The sequence below is a fragment of the Bemisia tabaci genome, chromosome 2 (genome assembly GCF_918797505.1).
Source record: "Bemisia tabaci chromosome 2, PGI_BMITA_v3".
Lineage (NCBI taxonomy): Eukaryota > Metazoa > Arthropoda > Insecta > Hemiptera > Aleyrodidae > Bemisia > Bemisia tabaci.
This window is the reverse complement of record NC_092794.1, coordinates 1,205,358-1,225,411: the sequence shown is the minus strand read 5'-3', so window position 1 is coordinate 1,225,411 and position 20,054 is coordinate 1,205,358. Positions and strand designations below refer to the sequence as shown.

The 20,054-nt window shown below is 39.5% G+C and overlaps 1 protein-coding gene across 1 annotated transcript in view; it reads right to left on the bottom strand.

The window, feature by feature from the left end:
• The window catches only part of Hsepi (D-glucuronyl C5-epimerase), a 60,932-nt gene that overhangs the window by 25,470 nt on the left and 15,408 nt on the right, over nt 1-20,054 (bottom strand). Inside the window, exon 3 of the mRNA XM_019049882.2 lies at nt 5,910-6,081. Within this exon, the coding sequence (XP_018905427.2) occupies nt 5,910-6,081 (172 nt within the window). The remainder of the gene's footprint in view (nt 1-5,909; nt 6,082-20,054) is intronic.

Below are 20,054 nucleotides of genomic sequence, written 5' to 3'. Positions count from 1 at the left end.
GCAGCCTTGTCTGCGGAATTCGCGTCCTGTACCGTAGCCCCCTTTTTTCAGCATCATTTCTTCCGTTAGAGTGCAGCACTCAAGAACTTTGTTTACTTTTTTTGCGTTATCGTGACTATCACACGCTGATGTCGAGCAGAGGAAAAAAAACCGCAATGAAACAGTAAATTTTGACCGTTTTTTATGAGTTTCTAGGTTTAACGACCATCTAGGATGTCCTTACCGTATACCTACCTTTTTAATGCATAAATCACTTCAAACTCTCGAATTTTGGTATTTTTTGATACGCTCTGATATCTTAACCTCAAATCCAGAATTTCAACCACCTGCGTGAATATGCCCGAGCACCGTTGCCAATAATCACACGATTTGTCCGCACCGTAGCCGTCCGTACCGTAGCCCGTAGCCGTCCGGTACCGTAGCCCGTAGCTGACGCGCGATACGGCCGGGTTAGGGTGTATCTTATTTTTGAGTTTTGCGAAAATCAAGTTGGTCAACCCCTAAAAAGTTTCTATGTAGTCTCTAAATGAACCCCCTGAAAGGAAAAAATTTAAAAAAAATTTTAACCCGTGCCTCAAAGGGCCTAAAGGGCCTAAACCCAAAATTCAAAAATTTTGGCAAGCGACACATCAATTCTGAAGGAAAATGGCAAGTTACGGACCTTTTAGGACAGAAATTTCGTCCGTTTTGCCGTATCTTGAAGCGTAAGGTCACAAACGGCCCAATGACGACGTGAGGCTATGGGCTGGCGGGGCGCGCCGCGGCCGGCCCGCCGCTGAGCGTACGCGCGCGGCAGGGTTGCGCATCGCCGCTTTACACCGGCGTAGAGGAACGAACGGTGGGGTGGGAGGGGGATATCCGGTGGAAAAGCATCCACATTTTCTATCCATAATGAAAATGCATTATACTTTTTCAATATAGATGAGGAAATATGAGCCATACAAGGAAGTGATGAAAAGAGTGACAAATACATAATATAGTTTGTACGGTTAGGAGTGTAAGTGGGGAAAATTTGCCGTAACTACAGAACAGCCCTGAAAATCTCCGGGAAATAAAAGCTGCTATTGATGAGAGGTTTGCATGAGAGGTTTAATTAAGGACTAATTAAAAAGATAGGAGCGATGTTGTCGAATCGTAAGCCCTTTACGCGATCAAAAGCGATTAGTGTAAATTTAATTGGAAAAGTTTAAGAAAAATTTGATGAAAGAAAATTGCCCCAAATTCGGGAAGTGCTTAAAGTGTTTTTCTAATATGTGAAGTTTTCGCACATTAATGTCAATGGCGGTGCGTCGAAAACCTCTGATCTTGTAATTCCAATATGGAATGAAAAATGTAGAATCCCTGTGATACATAGTGTCCATGTTTTTAAAAATGTTTATATTTTTATGAGGAGTGGAGGCGCGTATCAAAAAATGCTGGCCGTCGATCGCTGGTTCAAGAAAATTTGGAGACTGATTTTACGGCAAAAATCGAAGTGTTATTCGACATTGCTTTATGCAATACTCCAGATATCATGGAAAATGAAGAGGATAAAGCATTTTTAATTCTTCAGCGAAAACCTGAATGAGAATGCATAATATCCACAGTGAAGGATACTATCATTGCAGCAGAGGTGAGGAGAGCAGACAAGAAGAAAGCTCGCGCCCAGGAGAGAGTTTCTCGACAGGAAAAATTCACGCTCGCTTATGAGTCCCGCCAAACGGAAGAAAACAAGTTTTTTCATTTCATATGAAATCACTGAAGGTTTGATACATCAATAAGACTTTGTATACCCTCCTTTCCATTGGTGTATTTGACGCGGCATCAATTAGAAAGTTTTAATCAATCGGTTCAATCTGGCTTCGCCAACTTACAGCTGATGTTGATTGCCTGGCCTCACCCACGGGGCTAAATGACACATTAGCCTCATTTACTCAAATCTTCCCCAGTAGCCGAGTGGTCAAGGGCATTGCCCACGGTTATAAAGAAAAGGGTTCAAACCCCAAATTAAATCATATTTTTTCGAGAAACTGATATTACATTTTTGATTATAGCAAGTAACTGTGGCGGGGGGGGGGGGGGGTTCAGTACCAGAAAATGTAAGTGGGTAAGCCATATTGAACCTCTCGAATAAAACTTTCTAATTGATGTCACGTTAAATGCATTAATGAAAAGGAGGGTAAACATAGACACTACGTATCACAGGGATTCTACATTTTTCATTCCATATTGGAATTACTGCCATTGACATTCATGTGCGAACACTTCACATAATAGAAAAACACTTTAAGCACTTCCCGAATTTGGGGCAATTTTCTTTCATCAAATTTTTCTTAAACTTTTCCAATTAAATTTACACTAATCGCTTTTGATCGCGTAAAGGGCTTACGATTCGACAACATCGCTCCTATCTTTTTAATTAGTCCTTAATTAAACCTCTCATGCAAACCTCTCATCAATAGCAGCTTTTATTTCCCGGAGATTTTCAGGGCTGTTCTGTAGTTACGGCAAATTTTCCCCACTTACACTCCTAACCGTACAAACTATATTATGTATTTGTCACTCTTTTCATCACTTCCTTGTATGGCTCATATTTCCTCATCTATATTGAAAAAGTATAATGCATTTTCATTATGGATAGAAAATGTGGATGCTTTTCCACCGGATATCCCCCTCCCACCCCACCGTTCGTTCCTCTACGCCGGTGTAAAGCGGCGATGCGCAACCCTGCCGCGCGCGTACGCTCAGCGGCGGGCCGGCCGCGGCGCGCCCCGCCAGCCCATAGCCTCACGTCGTCATTGGGCCGTTTGTGACCTTACGCTTCAAGATACGGCAAAACGGACGAAATTTCTGTCCTAAAAGGTCCGTAACTTGCCATTTTCCTTCAGAATTGATGTGTCGCTTGCCAAAATTTTTGAATTTTGGGTTTAGGCCCTTTAGGCCCTTTGAGGCACGGGTTAAAATTTTTTTTAAATTTTTTCCTTTCAGGGGGTTCATTTAGAGACTACATAGAAACTTTTTAGGGGTTGACCAACTTGATTTTCGCAAAACTCAAAAATAAGATACACCCTAGGCCGGGTCTACGGTAAGTACAGACAAAATGCGAAAGTCATCCAAAAATCGGTGCGCTGTTTGATAGATCATCCCACTTTACTTTATTTTATCTATCACCAACATTTGGAATTTAAAAAAAAAAGAGAGACGTACTTTTTTTTAGTACGACGCGACTTAGAAGAAGGAGGGTTTTTTGTCGATAATTGCATAAGGATCGCCATCTTTTTAATTTTTTTCATTTTTTCTTTTAGAACTTTGAGTCCTCTTTTTCGTCTGAAGTTCATAGCAATTTATTCGTTTATTATTTATTCGTTAATATCTAACTTATTTTTTTCTTATTGTCCTTTAAATATTTATTTAAGGTGATTTGTGACCACATTTTCGATAAATTTACCTTTTTGTTTTCTTTCTCATTTTGTAAAAGTGCACCTAAAACGTTCTAACGTTGTCAAGCTTGTTTTAAGAACTCAGCTTCTAAGATTTGTCCCTAATTATTTAATGCGTTTACTTTAAAATAAAAGCAGTTCATTATTTTTGAAAAACTGATTTACTTACTCTTTTTACCTTGATTCCCTGTAATTATTTATAAAAGTGGCACTTATAAGCTATGCTATAACTTAGCAGTTTATTCCCCAATGAATTTCAGTTCTTTATAATTCGGCCCTTGCATACAGTAATATTTACGAATGCCTCTTCGTCCTTACCGTAGCCCGTTTGTCCGTACCGTAACGTTATTGTCCTGTACCGTAACGTTATTGTCCTGTACCGTAGACCAGTAAAAAATTGTACAATTTGTAGCTTTAAAAAGAGCAAACCTGTAGAAATTCTTTAAAAAAGTTGTCTACCACATCTTCTAAGTTAGTTCTAAAGAAATTAATTAAAATTAAGCGTTTAATTACATTTCCTGGCTTTTTAGGAGTAAAATGATGGCGCAAAATTCTAGAAATCGGACTTTAGAGCAATTTGGGGGCTAAATTTTGAAAGTAAAAACTTTGAAGGATATTTTGTTTTATTCTTCTACAAGAATATAGCTCTATGAGTGCAAAAAAACTTAAAACGGTATTATTATCGCACGTATTGATAGGAAAACAAGCCTGTTTAGTTGGTCTACGGTACGGACAAAAAATTTAACTTCCAGTGATAAAAGAGGCCAAAAAAAAATTTCTGTTGAAAACGAAGATTGACCACTATTAAAATCGACTTTCCAAGAGTATGAGGACTTCAGAAAACATGCTGAAGTTTTAAAATAACTAAAGTCACTTTTTTAAAAAACGATGGCTCCAAGAGCAAAACTTATTTGATTCTACTCTGATCTACAAAAAAAGAAAAAGCAAACACGCAATGAAAACAGAGAAGAAGCAATGGAGACAATGGGTATGTTTCAAGCAAAAGATACAGTCAACTGAATACACTTCTTAAGGGCACACTCGCTCCAAAATCACAATGGGCACATCAAACAAGTTTGAAATCCACTCTTTAGCGTGCAATCTGTGTAGTTTAAAATACGTTTTTTCAAATTTACCGCGTGTGCGAGCCGTTTTTCTTGGTGGCTGGCGGAGAGAGTTCGGGAGTTTTCTCCATGAGAGACTTTACCTGAATGAACGAACAATCTTGGAAACTGTTATAAACTTTCCTAGCGGAAGATTTCAATTAATTCAAAGATTTTGTTTTTGCTAATAAAAAAGGAAAAAGGAGATAAACGCTTGGAAACCAATGCAATCGTACGATAGAAAAAGTTGGTTAACCGTTCGTTTACTTTGAGCAGTTCTTTCTAACCCCTGTGCAAACCTGGTCAGCGGTGACCAGGGAGATAAGTAAAACTGCCCGCAGACGAGGTAAACTCGAAAAATCATGTTACAAACCATGCGGATTGCACGATAAGGAACAGATTTCAGACTTAAGTGATGTGCCCAATGTGAATTTCGAGCGAATTTACCCTGATATTATGTATTCAGTTGGCTGTATCTCTTACGTGCAACAGACCCATTTCAAGGGTAGTTAAAATATTTAAATAGCCCTCAGATTATGGATGCCACACATAGTATGAATTTTCAAGGTATGAAAATTAACTACAAGCCTAAAGAATAATTAACAGACTCTAGTATAACTGACAAAGAGTTCACGAGAAAGGAAACATACGATCAAGGTTTCAAGGGAAAAGATGCGCTGGTAGTACTCGAAGAGGGTATGCCATTAGCAGAAAATAAATTAGTTTGAGGGGATGCACAGAGTCGCCATTCTTGCTTTTATTACTGTAGTTACAAACATACGTATCTCATTCCAATTTTTTTGAGATATCGACAACTTTTGAACCTTATCAAGCCCAAAAAATTCCCCGAGATAGAGTTCTTAACTTTGACTAACGAAATAATTACAGAGGAAGAAAAAGTGTTCCGGGGAGTCCAGAGCCTTAAAGCTGTTGGGAAAGGAGCTTTTTCCAGAAACATGAAACTTGTGTAGAAAGCTAATTTACAATTTATATGGGGGAAGGGGGAGGGGGTTACGCTATGACGCGGATAAAAACGAAAATGTTTCACTGAAATGTTAAAAGTACATAGAAACCACCAAAGCACTGGTTCCTCATCGAATTTAAGCTGACAACACGACAGTTGCTGCGTTTTGGTGGTTATTAACGCAAAAACTCTGGTAAAAATGAATATTTTGAACTAAAATAAAGATGCATCTACAACCCAGGCACGAAATACATTTGTGAAAGCTCTTTAAAACATACTCTAATGCCATAATAAACGCGCGGGCTGGGCAACAAAACTGTCTCCTCTTCTTGTCGACAGGAAAATTTTGTTTAATTCTAAACATCGAGTTTTATTTTGTTATTGATGGTCCAACAAAAGAAATTTGTAAAATTAAGCCTTTACCTTCCATTCCACTTATGCATTTTACTCTATCCCTCTCTTCTACTTTGTAGTTTTCAAAATAAGTAAATACTCCTTCAGTTGTGTACTTCCTTTTTGGTTGATGAACTCTTGCATAGCTATGGGACCATTCAAATCTGTCCGCTCCATTATACCTTGTCAGCTTGCCATAAACCTATGAATTAAATAAAAAATTCAGTATATAGAAGGCAACCAAGCAAGGACGTAAGTAAGTAAGCACATAAGTAAGTAAGTAATAGAGTCCCTATATACCCAGAGTTACGACATCTCACTTTCGGTTGGGCTGAAAGTGGCCTAAAAAAAATCCAATTCTGATTGGTTCTCGCTCATGGAGTTAAAAATGAGTGCACCAAGATGGCGGTACCTCGAATGTGTACAAAAATAATGAAAATATAACTCAATTGTGGTTTATCAAGAGTGAATTGTCATTTTCATCGCACCAAAATGAAAATAGATTATGAAATTATCCACTAATCAATCTAATTTTATTTTATTGCAATTTCTTTGGTTAAGTTTTGATCAGTTATGTTGCTGTTGTTGTTTTTGGATGACATACATCGCAGGATTTCTTATCCTTATCCCTCAATATCGTTCGTTTGAGTGCACTCTTTTGTGCCTCCTTGACCAGCCCAGGCCAGCTGATAATCGAGATGTCTTAACTCTGGGTATAAAGGGACTCTAGTAAGTAAGTAAGTAAGTAAGTAAGTAAGTAAGTAAGTGAGTAAGTGAGTAAGTGAGTAAGTGAGTAAATAAGTAAGTAAGTATGTGAGGAAGTAAGTAAATAAGTAAGTAAGTAAAAAAGAAAAAAAGTAAGTAAGGATGTTAGAGGGTTAATAACAGCCAGGCTGACCGGCAAGGCAGTTTCTAGAGAGGGACCGAAGCAACCAGCATTTGCTTTCGTGCGCCCCGCGGTCAGACCGTGCCCCTGGGGCCGAATCTCGTTGGTCCTTCCACTGAACTTAAATATGATTCGAATGAGTCTCGACTGCATTTAAATCCGGCTTAGCACTTCTGATCAACCAGTTGTGCGGTTTGGACTCTTCAATGGATAAGGCACCTCTATGTGAAACCTCTCTGTGTGTCGGTTCTTCCAAACGGAGATGGGTGATTTCATCAATGAACATGATCATTTGAGACATTGAATTTTGAAGATAAAAAGAGTCAATTCCTATTGGAATGAAGAAGTTAGCGTGTTTTGCGCGAAAATTTCGTCCACTTTGCCGTATCTGGAACGAAAAAGGGGAGAAAATCCTCTTGAGCGCGCCTTAACCCCCTAGGAGCGCCTCCACGCCATCGCCGCGCCTCCTCAACCCGCATAGCTGCCGCGCACTTTCCTGCTACTAGATATCTGATTATAAGCAATTCACTTTCCATATAAGTTGTGTGTTCGTTTGTAGTTTTTCTAAAGGTAAAAATGATGATAAAATAAACAGTAGGTAACCACAAAAACCGAACCTTAGTGGAAAAAATTCACACATGCCGAATTTTGCTCGTCAAGGATTATGAATACAAATGAGGGGCTTGGAGGACAAGGCGCATTAGTGAAGTTTTGCCGTATTGAGAAATAACGTGTTTGATATTCCGAAATTACGTGGATCCATATGGTGGAAAGAAAGTTCATATTGACTTTTTGATGCTTAAAATTGGACTTTGGGAGCGAATTTTTCTGAGGATATGCATTAAGACTAGTTTTACTTGACATTATTTAGAACTCAATTTTTTTTTAAAAACTGCATTTATGCGCCTTATCCTCCAACCCCCTCAAATATAAGACAAATCATAAGTGCCTGACATACCAGAGCTTATCACCAGGAAGGTGCTTGCGCGTTGAACTCCATTAGATTTTTAGGAACTCATACATTTTAACCGATCAGTCTACTTCACTTATTTAAGTTAATAGCACCTGAAATTACACTCATAAACTTTTGGAACAAAAAATAAATGAAAAAGTTTAATTTAGACAAAATATCTATTTCTGTCTAAGGTTCACACGATTTAAGTCTTCACAATAATAATAATAATAATAATAATAATAAGCCCGCACGGGAAGTACTTTGTACTGTGTGCTTTGTACTGTGTGCTTTGTACTGTGTGCTTTGTACTGTGTGCTTTGTACTGTGTGCTTTGTAGTGTGTACTTTGTACTGTACGAGAGGCCCCTTTTGGGGCTGGCGATCCCGCAGCGCCGGAGCCAGTAGCTGGAGACGAGTGGCGTCCGATTCCCTCCCGAGATTCCCTCCCGCAGCCCAAATCCGTTTCCAATTCCCGCCCGCTAATGACCATTAATAAAATGAAGCGGCAACGCCGCATTAATCATTCAACTTACCATTTCTAGAGAGCTGTGCTGTTTCCTGTGAGTGTTTCAGGAAAATTAGTGTAAATTCACAAAATTATGATGATTTGATGAAGAAAGTGGGCTAGGTTGATAGTACGAGGGCTGTCCCAAAAGAAACCGGACTTTTGTCATAGAAGGCGAACCGAGCGTCGTAATGAAGTTTTCTTGGGCTTGTTTGAAAGCTGATAAGCTACTGGAGATGCTTGTTTTTACAGAATGCAAAAATTCGTCTTGGTAAGGAAACTACACGCTTTGGAATAAAGGAAAGTCAAACTCGAGTTGCGATTTTTGTCTTTATTTCAAGAAAAATTTGGGTAAAACTTTAAAAAAAAACCCAGGTTTTAAGTTAAAAACTTCGTTGCTCTCTTACTCAAATGCTTAAAAATAAGGAAATTAACATTTTAAACAGCTTACCAAGTCATCACCAATCCCCTTCAAAATACTCGCCAGCTTTGTCGATGCATTTTTGCCACCGTTTCTTCAATCGGAAGAAACACTGTTGGAAATCCTCAGGTTTGAATGATCGCAATTCCTTCAAAGTGCTCTCTTGAATTTCCGGAATGGTTTGAAAACGTCGACCTTTCAAGGTAGATTTAAGTCGTGGAAATAAGACAAAATCACACGGAGCCAGGTCATAGGTGAATGAGGGGGATGAGGGAGGACACTCATGGCATTCTTTGCACAAAATTCGCGAATTTGGAGGGATGCATGGGCAGGTGCATTATCTTGATGCAGAAACCAGGAATTGGCTCCGTATGATTTTGTCTTATTTCCACGACTTAAATCTACCTTGAAAGGTCGACGTTTTCAAACCATTCCGGAAATTCAAGAGAACACTTTGAAGGAATTGCGATCATTTAAACCTGAGGATTTCCAACAGTGTTTCTTCCGATTGAAGAAACGGTGGCAAAAATGCATCGACAAAGCTGGCGAGTATTTTGAAGGGGATTGGCGATGACTTGGTAAGCTGCTTAAAATGTTAATTTCCTTATTTTTAAGTATTTGAGTAAGAGAGCAACGAAGTTTTTAACTTAAAACCTGGGTTTTTCTTTTAAAGTTGTATCCAAATTTTTCTTGAAATAAAGACAAAAATCGCAACTCGAGTTTGACTTTCCTTTATTCCAAAGCGTGTAGTTTCCTTACCAAGACGAATTTTTGCATTCTGTAAAAACAAGCATCTCCAGTAGCTTATCAGCTTTCAAACAAGCCCAAGAAAACTTCATTACGACGCTCGGTTCGCCTTCTATGACAAAAGTCCGGTTTCTTTTGGGACAGCCCTCGTAAGTTCCCAAAGTCTGTTTCATACGTATGCATGAGACAAAATTTGAGAACCTTCTCCCCCTTCTGACCCTCTTCATGGCTGCCAGATGTACACAGAAAAACTAGAGGGGGTATATGGAACCCGATGCGTCAAAGAAGAAAACATGCTAAAAGAAATGCTGAAACGGGTGAATAGAGCCCAATGCGTCAAAGAAGAAAACATGCCGAAAAAAGGCTGAAACGGGTGTAGGGAGCCCGACGCGTCACTCAAAAAATAAAATCACAAAAGTAAGTCACAGGGTTTTCACAATAAAATATTGGGCAAATTCCGGTGGGAGACCGTGCGAATGAACTTCAGCAGAGCTTTGTCATTGCAGTTGGCATCCAGCTCAGCAATGCATTTCTCGAGGAATTTTATTTTTTGAATGATACTCGACCTGAGTTTCGCCTCCGTGTGATTTGCAGAGTTAATCAAAATTCGGCTGTCCTTGAATATTTTTTTAAGTACATACACTCACGAAACTGAAGAGGTTGGAGTGGGCTTTGTAAAAAAAAGAATTATAGCGCGAGTGAAAACTCTCGCAGGCGTTAGTGGTTCTCGTCGGCTCGGCGATTTTTTCTGCCCACATTTGACGGGGGAAAATGGCTCCTTCACCGATGTAATTAAGAATTATGTAATTGCAAAATTCATTAACTTTTCTAATTTTTTTTTTTTTAATTTTCCTGAGACACTCACGGGAAACTGCGCACCTCTCTGGAAATGGTAAGTTGAATGATTAATGTTGCTGCTTCATTTTATTAAAGGTCATTAGCGGGAGGGAATCGGAAACGGACTTGGGCTGCGGGAGGGGATCGGATCCGGGAGGGAATCGGGCGCCGCCCCTGGAGACACCTGGCCGACCGAATTCAATTCCTGTGGTATCCCAGGAAGTACGAGTAGGTTCGTGTACATCGCGAGCTGAAAAAAGTCCAGCTACAAAACCCTTCCTGTGGGTTTGCTCCCCGCAGTAAGAAGTCAATCTTCTAGCAAAAAACAACAAAGGAAAAGCCTCGGACGCACCAGCAACTGGGAGGCTGGTGTAGGACATGAACCTCAAGCTGAGGACGAGGCCGACCGAGGATTGGAATGACGGGCAACAACACCTTCTACGTCCAGAAATGACAATAGCGATCAAACTCTACAACATCTTGTGTTTGTGCTTGATGAGAGCGTTGCTGCTACTCCACAGTCGCAGCTCGCCTCGCAAGGCCCAAAAAACAAACAGAGAATCACTTGGACACAGGAAATGAACGAATATGTGATTCGGTGTTATTTTGAAGTTACCAAACTCAAGTCAACAAGAGAACCCCATGCAGCAGCGCTGCATCTGAAAGTGTTGGATCCATTTCCGGAGCTGCAACATCTAACAGTGCAGCACATGTTACGACAACGGCGATCAATAGTCAATAAGCAACGCGTAGCTCCAGACAGACTAAATCAAATCAAGGAAGAAGTTGCAAAAGAGATGCAGAATATAGGAAGCGAAACCCAGGAAGTAACGCCCGCAAGTAATCAGCCACATGCAGTCGTAGTGATAGCCCCACCTACAACTCTTCCCGTTCCAGGACGAAGGCGAACTAAGTGGTCAAAAGAAATGAACGAGCACATAGTGCGCTGCTACTTGGAAATCACTCGGAACAAAACTACTGACCTACCCTATAGTGGAGATTTGCATAGAATGGTGCTTGAAAGGTTCCCTGAACTGAGGAGCAAATCGATTCAGAACATATTGGACCAAAGGAGATCAATTTTTGCCGACAAACTTCTCCTTGAGGCTGACATAAATCGAATCAAGAGGGAGGTCGCCAACAAACTGCAGCTTCTAGAAACGGAGAGAATGGAGCAAGGAAATTTGGGGGATGCTTCCCAAGTAGTGGCTAGTGTGGAGAGTTCGGCAGGATCCAGAGGAGTAGAGATACGTCCTGAATTTGCGCAGAAAAGAGCAAGAGTTGAAAACCCAACCAGTCCGTCTCCCAAAGCCACAGAGGTGTTTGAAAAGTTCCTGCCAGAGTTCAAGCCTGCGAGTAGACCCAGACTCCCAAGACTTTTCAATAAGCCGTTTACTGAAAAAGTCATAGCTGAAATCAATGGCATACTGGGAGCATCATTACTAATGAAACTTCACTCTGAGAATTGCATACACTGCTTTTCGTAGGAGCTGGGACAGTTCTGTTCCTCAATCACCAGAAAATGATGGATTACAAGAAGGCAACGGTCGTGGCAAAAAGAATAGCACACCAGCATGGGAAGCCAGGATACAGAGGAGAATCAAAGACCTCAGGAAGGATACAGGCATTCTTACCGAGTACTTAAGACCACACCCAAGCAAAAAAGTCGAAAAGATGCGTAAAAAACTTCTTGAAAAGCTCAAGAGCGAGGATAATTCCACCAAAACAGATGTGTTAGATCTTCTAAAACAAAAATAACAAGTTCAAGCAACGAAGCGAAAGAGGTACCAAAAGAGTAACATGCGCCTGGAACAAAATGGGTTATTCGAGAGAAGCCAAAGTGCATTTTACAGAAGTTTGCAGCCTAACGGAGCAGATGAAAACATTGGGCACGACAAAACGTCTAACATTGGAATCACCAGGGATTTCTGGCAAGATATATGGAGCAAACCAGTCAACCACAACAATAACGCAGAGTGGTTGGAGGAATTTAAGTCCAAAGTTAACATCAAGGATGAAATGACAGCAAACGATAAGCGAATTTGATGTTGAGAAAGCCCTGATGGGATGCTGAACTGGAAAGCCCCTGGCCCCGACAAGCTCCAAAATTTCTGGTTGAAATCCATCAAATCAGCGCACCAGCAACTTGCTCGGTGTTTTGGAAAAATCCTTCAATGCCCGGAAGAGCTGCCAGCATTCCTAACAACTGGAATCACATTTTTAAGACCCAAAACGAAGCGGTACTCAGATGACCCTGCAAAGTATCGGCCGATCACCTGCCTTCCCACCGTGTACAAGCTGTTAACGTCCGTAATTTAAGAGAAGATCTACAAACATCTTGAGCAAAATAGGCTACTAGACGAAGAGCAGAAAGGATGCCGTAAAGGCTCAAGAGGGTGCAAAGAACAACTAACAATTGATGCAGTAACTACTAGGACCGCTATTAACACAACGGCACCTCTTTTCACAGCCTATAATGATTACCAAAAGGCATTTGATAGCATTTCCCACTCCTGGTTGCTAGAGGTCCTCGAAATTTACGGTATCGATCCGAAACTCATACAATTCTTAGCACAGACTATGAGAAGCTGGAAATCCGAGCTCTGTCTGAACAGGGCCTGTCAACCCGGCCGACAGCTAAAAAGAGGGACGATTGACATCAGGCATGGCATCTTCCAGGGACTCTCTGAGTCCCCTGTGGTTCTGCCTAGCCTTGAGTCCACTGACAAAGTTGCTTGGCAGTCTGAGGGTGGAGTGCAATTACGGAGATTGCAATATATCACACTTGTGGTACATGGATGATTTGAAATTGTTCTCCAGTCAAAAAGAGAACCTACATTTAATGTTAAATACAGTAGGAGAATTCAGTAGTGACATCCAGATGAAGTTCGGGCTCGATAAGTTTAAAAGAAGCAGCATGGTCAAAGGTGTTTGGTCAGCTCACGAAGGTTATGAGCTTGCGGAACAAGAAGGGAAAATAGAAGGCATGCCTGAGAATGATCAGTACAAGTACCTAGGGTACATGCAAGCGAGAGAAATCTAGCATAAAGATGCAAAACAACAAGTTTCTCATGATTATAAGCGAAGACTCAGGTCAATACTAAAATCTGAGTTGTCCGCACGTAATACAGCGCTCGCTATCAATACGTATGCTACCTCTCTGTTGACCTACACATTTGGCATTCTCAATTGGTCCAAAACTGAGCTCAACGCCCTGGACATTGCAACGAGGAGGGAATTCTGGAAGTTTTCGTGCCCATCAAAATGGAGGGGATATCCCACGCTATCCTAAGAGTCCACCTCTACGTTAAAACAAACTCTCCATGCAAAGTAGGGAGCAAATACATTGACAGGGCTGCCATTTCATTTGGGGACTCCAAAACTGAAAACACGGCAACCCTGCTAATGTATTTGCTCCCTATCTGTGAATGGAGAGTTTGTTTTGATGTAGAGGTGGACTCTCGGGGTAGGGCGGGATATCCCCTCCATTTTGGCCTCACTTTGAGAGCTTTTTTTGAGCTTGGGAGTTGATTTCAGAGAAGACCAGTGGCACCATCGTGTTTCTCGAGAACTTTTACATAAGAAACAACAGTCAATTCACAAATTCCTCACACATGCAACATCTCCATTGTCGATACAGCTTCTCTCTAAGGTTGATCTTCCTAACACTATCAAACAATTTCACAGGAATCTCCCCCGTTGCTCCAATGATAATTGGCACAATTATTACTTTGTCCAATTTCCAGAGGCACTTGATTTCGTCTGCCAAAGGCATGTACTTGCTTATCTTCTCAGCGTGAGCGCTCTGGATATTAACTGCCAATGGCACAGCGACTTCGATTATAAAGGCAATTTTGGTATCCTTCATCGTGAGCACTATGTCTGGGATGTTATTAGGAATGGTTCTATGGTTGCGAATCTTCCTGTTCCAGTAGAGGTGGCATGCCCATTTGTATGGCCCATTTGTATCTAGGGCAAGGATACCTCTGTACCGACACAGGCAGGGGGAGGTAAGGCCTTGATTACGCTTGATATTAGACTTTTTAAAGTCAGGTGTGTGGAGCTCGTGAGGCTTCCTGCGTTTAAGGCGTCTGGTTTCCCCCGTCCAGTCCAGAAGCTGAGTTGTTTCAGGATTGGGTTGAGATTCCAGACGCTCTTCGTATCTCTCGTACATACGAGATATAAAAACTTCCATGCTTTCGATCCCAAGTTCTGCTCTGATATCTGCATTCCTTTCGTACCATCTTGCATGAGCAATTTTCCTTAAAGCAATATTTTGGATAGTTTCTATCTCTCATATGTTCGAGTTTGCCATACAGGCCCACAACTGACATGCGTACGCCCACACCGGCCTTATCATGGCTTTATAAAGAAGAACTTTACTTTTAAGGCTCAACTTAGAATGCTTTCCAATAAGCCAATTCATCTGTTTTAATTTTAGTTTAATTTGTTCTTTCTTTTTCAAAATATGTTATTTATATTTAAGTGGATTCCGCTTATCACCGCGGTCGAGGCAAGTTGTGCTCTCTCTGCGCTGCCCCATCTCGTGTGTTGCCAAGTCAATTATATGCGATTTAAACTTTATTAACTTCTGTTTTCGCGACTAAAATGAGTTCTACTTCGCCTGGAACTAACTTAGTAGTTTGTATTCATGAACAATTAGCCCATTTGTGCAATTTGTGCGATATTACAAGAAAAAACTTTACAGTTAGGAAGCTCTGGTGCATCCACAGGACACAATTCCAAAAGTGTAAAAAATGTACTAACCTTCACGTGTTCCCACCACTCCGTGATATTGGCTTCCCAGAGCTTAAAAAAAACCCGGAGTTAACGTAAGAAAGCAAAATTTGCGTGCTGCAGGCCCCTTACCCTCGACAACAAAAGGGAAAAAATCTAAAAAAAGTGTATTACTTATTCGTGAACACAAAGAAACCGCTCACCTCTGCAAAAAAATGCAATTGTAAAGCAGCTATAGACTGCAAATGTGTGCACAAAAAATTACCATCAAAATGTGCTAAATGCACAGGTCTTGCGTACAATCCCCATGAGCTTGAACAACCTTTTAAGCGCTCAGCCAATAGGCAGCGCTTTTTGATTTCGACTTGCCTCTGAGTACTAGTATACTAGTGCTAATGCGTTTAAATGGCGCACCAGCTCATCGATGTGTAGGCTTTTTGGGGGGGTCCATTTTTAAAATAAATAAAGCTGTGAAAACTGTATTTTATGCTTTTAACGTAATGCGCAGGTAGTTTCGATCGTTTGTCTATAAGAAAATTTCTTAGCGGTAGAGTAATTATTATCGAAATTGATCGTTGAACTCAAATGAAGCCTAAAAAAACGCGCCTGATGAGCTCAACGGTGAGCTCATTTTCGGGAAATAAAAATACGCGTTTACGGTTTCCTTGGTAACCTTTGTTTGCTATCAGCTGATGTTTTATTTCCATTTCCCAGCCAAGTCGACGGAGTTTATACGTCCTTTCTTCACTAAATATATTTACTAACACCTGAGCGCTTTTCTAATACGACAGTATTAGAATTTTCCCGCTTGTTTTTTTTTTTATTTATTTATTTTTGTAATTACACATATTGAATTACAACATATATTACTAGACCTTACGAGTCTTTACAAATTTTCCTTTTAGCCTAATCTTACTATAGTAAAAAAAAATAAGGCCTTTTTTGTGTGTACGTCCGTGTCATTTCGCATTCTCATTGGTCTTTCATTAACCAATCAGAAAACGTCATTGAAAATCCCCGGGAAATTTAAAAGTATTCTTCCGTAAAGGAATTATTGATAGGTAGACAGGTATAAAAATGGGATGTATTTCTTCTAATAACCAGGATAAAAGGAAGGATTATTACCTATACAGGATAGTCCTAGAAAAACGGGATGTACCTATATTAATAAACCGGGATAACAGGAAGGATATCGATCATTGTGTATCGATATTCGATACATCGTTTGTTCTAAAGCAGTATTGACTGGGATAAAACGGGATTTCTTCATAATAACCGGGATAAAAGGGAGGAATTTTACATCCTATACGGGAGAGTCATGGATGAACGGGATGTACCTATATTAATAAACCGGGATAACAGGAAGGATATCGATCTTTGTGTATCGATCTTCGATACATCGTTTGTTCTAAAGCAGTATTGACTGGGATAAAACGGGATTTCTTCATAATAACCGGGATAAAAGGGAGGAATTTTACCTATACAGGATAGTCATGGATGAACGGGATGTTCCTATATTAATAAACCGGGATAACAGGAAGGATATCGATCTTTGTGTATCGATATTCGATACATCGTTTGTTCTAAAGCTGTATTGACTGGGATAAAACGGGATTTCTTCATAATAACCGTGATAAAAGGGAGGAATTTTACCTATACAGGATAGTCATGGATGAACGGGATGTACCTATATTAATAAACCGGGATAACAGGAAGGATATCGATCTTTGTGTATCGATCTTCGATACATCGTTTGTTCTAAAGCAGTATTGACTGGGATAAAACGGGATTTCTTCATAATAACCGGGATAAAAGGGAGGAATTTTACCTATACAGGATAGTCATGGATGAACGGGATGTACCTATATTAAGAAACCGGGAAAACAGGAAGGATATCGATCTTTGTGTATCGATCTTCGATACATCGTTTGTTCTAAAGCTGTATTGACTGGGATAAAACGGGATTTCTTCATAATAACCGGGATAAAAGGGAGGAATTTTACCTATACAGGATAGTCATGGATGAACGGGATGTACCTATATTAATAAACCGGGATAACAGGAAGGATATCGATCATTGTGTATCGATATTCGATACATCGTTTGTTCTAAAGCAGTATTGACTGGGATAAAACGGGATTTCTTCATAATAACCGGGATAAAAGGGAGGAATTTTCATCCTATACGGGAGAGTCATGGATGAACGGGATGTACCTATATTAATAAACCGGGATAACAGGAAGGATATCGATCTTTGTGTATCGATCTTCGATACATCGTTTGTTCTAAAGCAGTATTGACTGGGATAAAACGGGATTTCTTCATAATAACCGGGATAAAAGGGAGGAATTTTACCTATACAGGATAGTCATGGATGAACGGGATGTTCCTATATTAATAAACCGGGATAACAGGAAGGATATCGATCTTTGTGTATCGATATTCGATACATCGTTTGTTCTAAAGCTGTATTGACTGGGATAAAACGGGATTTCTTCATAATAACCGGGATAAAAGGGAGGAATTTTACCTATACAGGATAGTCATGGATGAACGGGATGTACCTATATTAATAAACCGGGATAACAGGAAGGATATCGATCTTTGTGTATCGATCTTCGATACATCGTTTTTTTCTAAAGCAGTAATGACTGGGATAAAACGGGATTCCTTCATAATAACCGGGATAAAAGGGAGGAATTTTACCTATACAGGATAGTCATCGATAAAACGGGATGTACCTATATTAATAAACTGGTATAACAGGAAGGATATCGATCTTTGTGTATCGATCTTCGATACATCGTTTTTTCTAAAGCAGTAATGACTGGTATAAACGGGATTTCTTCATAGTGACCGGGATAAAGTGGAGGAATTTTACCTATACAGGATAGTCATGGATAAAACGGGATGTACCTATATTAAGAAACCGGGAAAACAGGAAGGATATCGATCTTTGTGTATCGATCTTCGATACATCGTTTTTTCTAAAGCAGTAATGACTGGTAGAAACGGGATTTCTTCATAGTGACCGGGATAAAGTGGAGGAATTTTACCTATACAGGATAGTCATGGATAAAACGGGATGTACCTATATTAAGAAACCGGGAAAACAGGAAGGATATCGATCTTTGTGTATCGATCTTCGATACATCGTTTTTTTCTAAAGCAGTAATGACTGGGATAAAACCGGATTTCTTCAGAGTGACCGGGATAATATGCAGTAATTTTACCTATACAGTATAGTCATTTATAATAGTGGATGTAACTATGTTAAGGAACCGGGATAAAACACATCAAATGCATCATGAAACATAGCAAACACATCAAACACATCATGAAACACGTAAAACGCAATATACACATCATGATACACCTAAAACACATCAAACACAACAAACACATCATGAAACACAATCAAACACATTAAACACAACAAATACATCATGAAACACAATCAAACACATCAAACACAACAAACACATCATGAAACACAATCAAACACATCAAACACAACAAACACATCATGAAACACAATCAAACACATCAAACACACCATGAAACACAATCAAACACAACAAATCGCATGTATCGATAATCGCACGTTTCGATAACCGCATTTATCGATTCCAAATTCCCCCAAATTTCCCCATTTATACAAAAAATTACGAATCTTCCTATTTCTCTACTGTTCGAAATTATATGAATTTAATTTTTGATCATTAATAATTGTATGTATTTCATTACAATTCTTTTCTCCTATCTTTGCGACTTATTTTTCATTATCAGTTGCATTACTTCATTATCATGTGATGAAAAACAGCTGAGTATTTTTCACCACTTGGCAAATATAGCATGGTAGCATGGTATAGCATGGACTGGAATAGCTGCAATTTTACTTCCTGGTGGAAAAACAGCTCACAGGGTTTTTAAATTGCCACTTCAGATGACATCCGAAAACGACATTAAACCGGCAAAACTTACAACAGCATTAAAACAAATATTAACAGAAGTTGATTTTATAATATGGGATGAGGCTTCATAATATTGTCAACAGCTTTTCAAATAGTGAACGTAACCTTGCAAGATTTAATGAGAAACAATGATCCATTCGGAGGAAAAGCAGTTTGCCTAGGCGGAGATTTCAGACAATTATTGCCAGTAGTAAAGAAAGGAAGCAGAAATCAAATAGTCAAATCAGCTTTAATAAGCTCTCCTTTATGGAAACATTTCAAAATCTTCCACTTGAAAAAAAATATGAGAGCAAACAACGAAGAATTCAGTGAATGGCTGCTACAAATCGGAAATGGAAAGAAAGAAATAGTTGAATTCCCATCAGAAATGATATGTAATGAAAACATTGTTGATAGCATTTTTAAAGAATATAACGAAGAAACATTAAAAACATCAATACTTCTTGCATCCAGAAATTGTGAAGTTGACAGATTGAATGAAGAAGTACTCTCAAAAATGGAAGGAGAAACAATTGTGAGTGAAGGATTCAGTTGGGCAACTGCAGTGGACGGATCGAGACCTGACAGACCAAGACGAGTTAACTCTGAGATATCAACCAGAATACTTAGCTTCACTGAACCCTTCAGGAATGCCAAGTCAAAATTTGAAGTTAAAAGAAGGAGCTGTGGTTATGTTACTACGCAACATTTGTATCGAGGATGGATTGTGCAATGGGACAAGATTAACTGTCTTAAAAATAAATAAATACATTTTGCATTGCTCAATTTTAACCGGAGAAAAAAAAGGAAAAATAGTTTCACTACCAAAAATTACACTTAACACAAAAGAACAAACGAACCTACCTTTTGTTTTGAATAGGAAACAATTCCCCGTTAGATTAGCTTTTGCTATGACTATTAGTAAAAGCCAAGGGCAATCGTTTGACAGAGTGGGAATTTTTATAGATAAAGAAAGACCAATGTTCGCTCACGGGCAACTGTATGTAGCATTGTCTAGATGTAGGACTAAAGAGGGTTTAAAAATAAAAATCATTAATTTTGATGACGACAAAAATAAAAACACAGCAATGAACATTGTTTATCAAGAAGTTCTGCATTAACTTTGTATATTTTC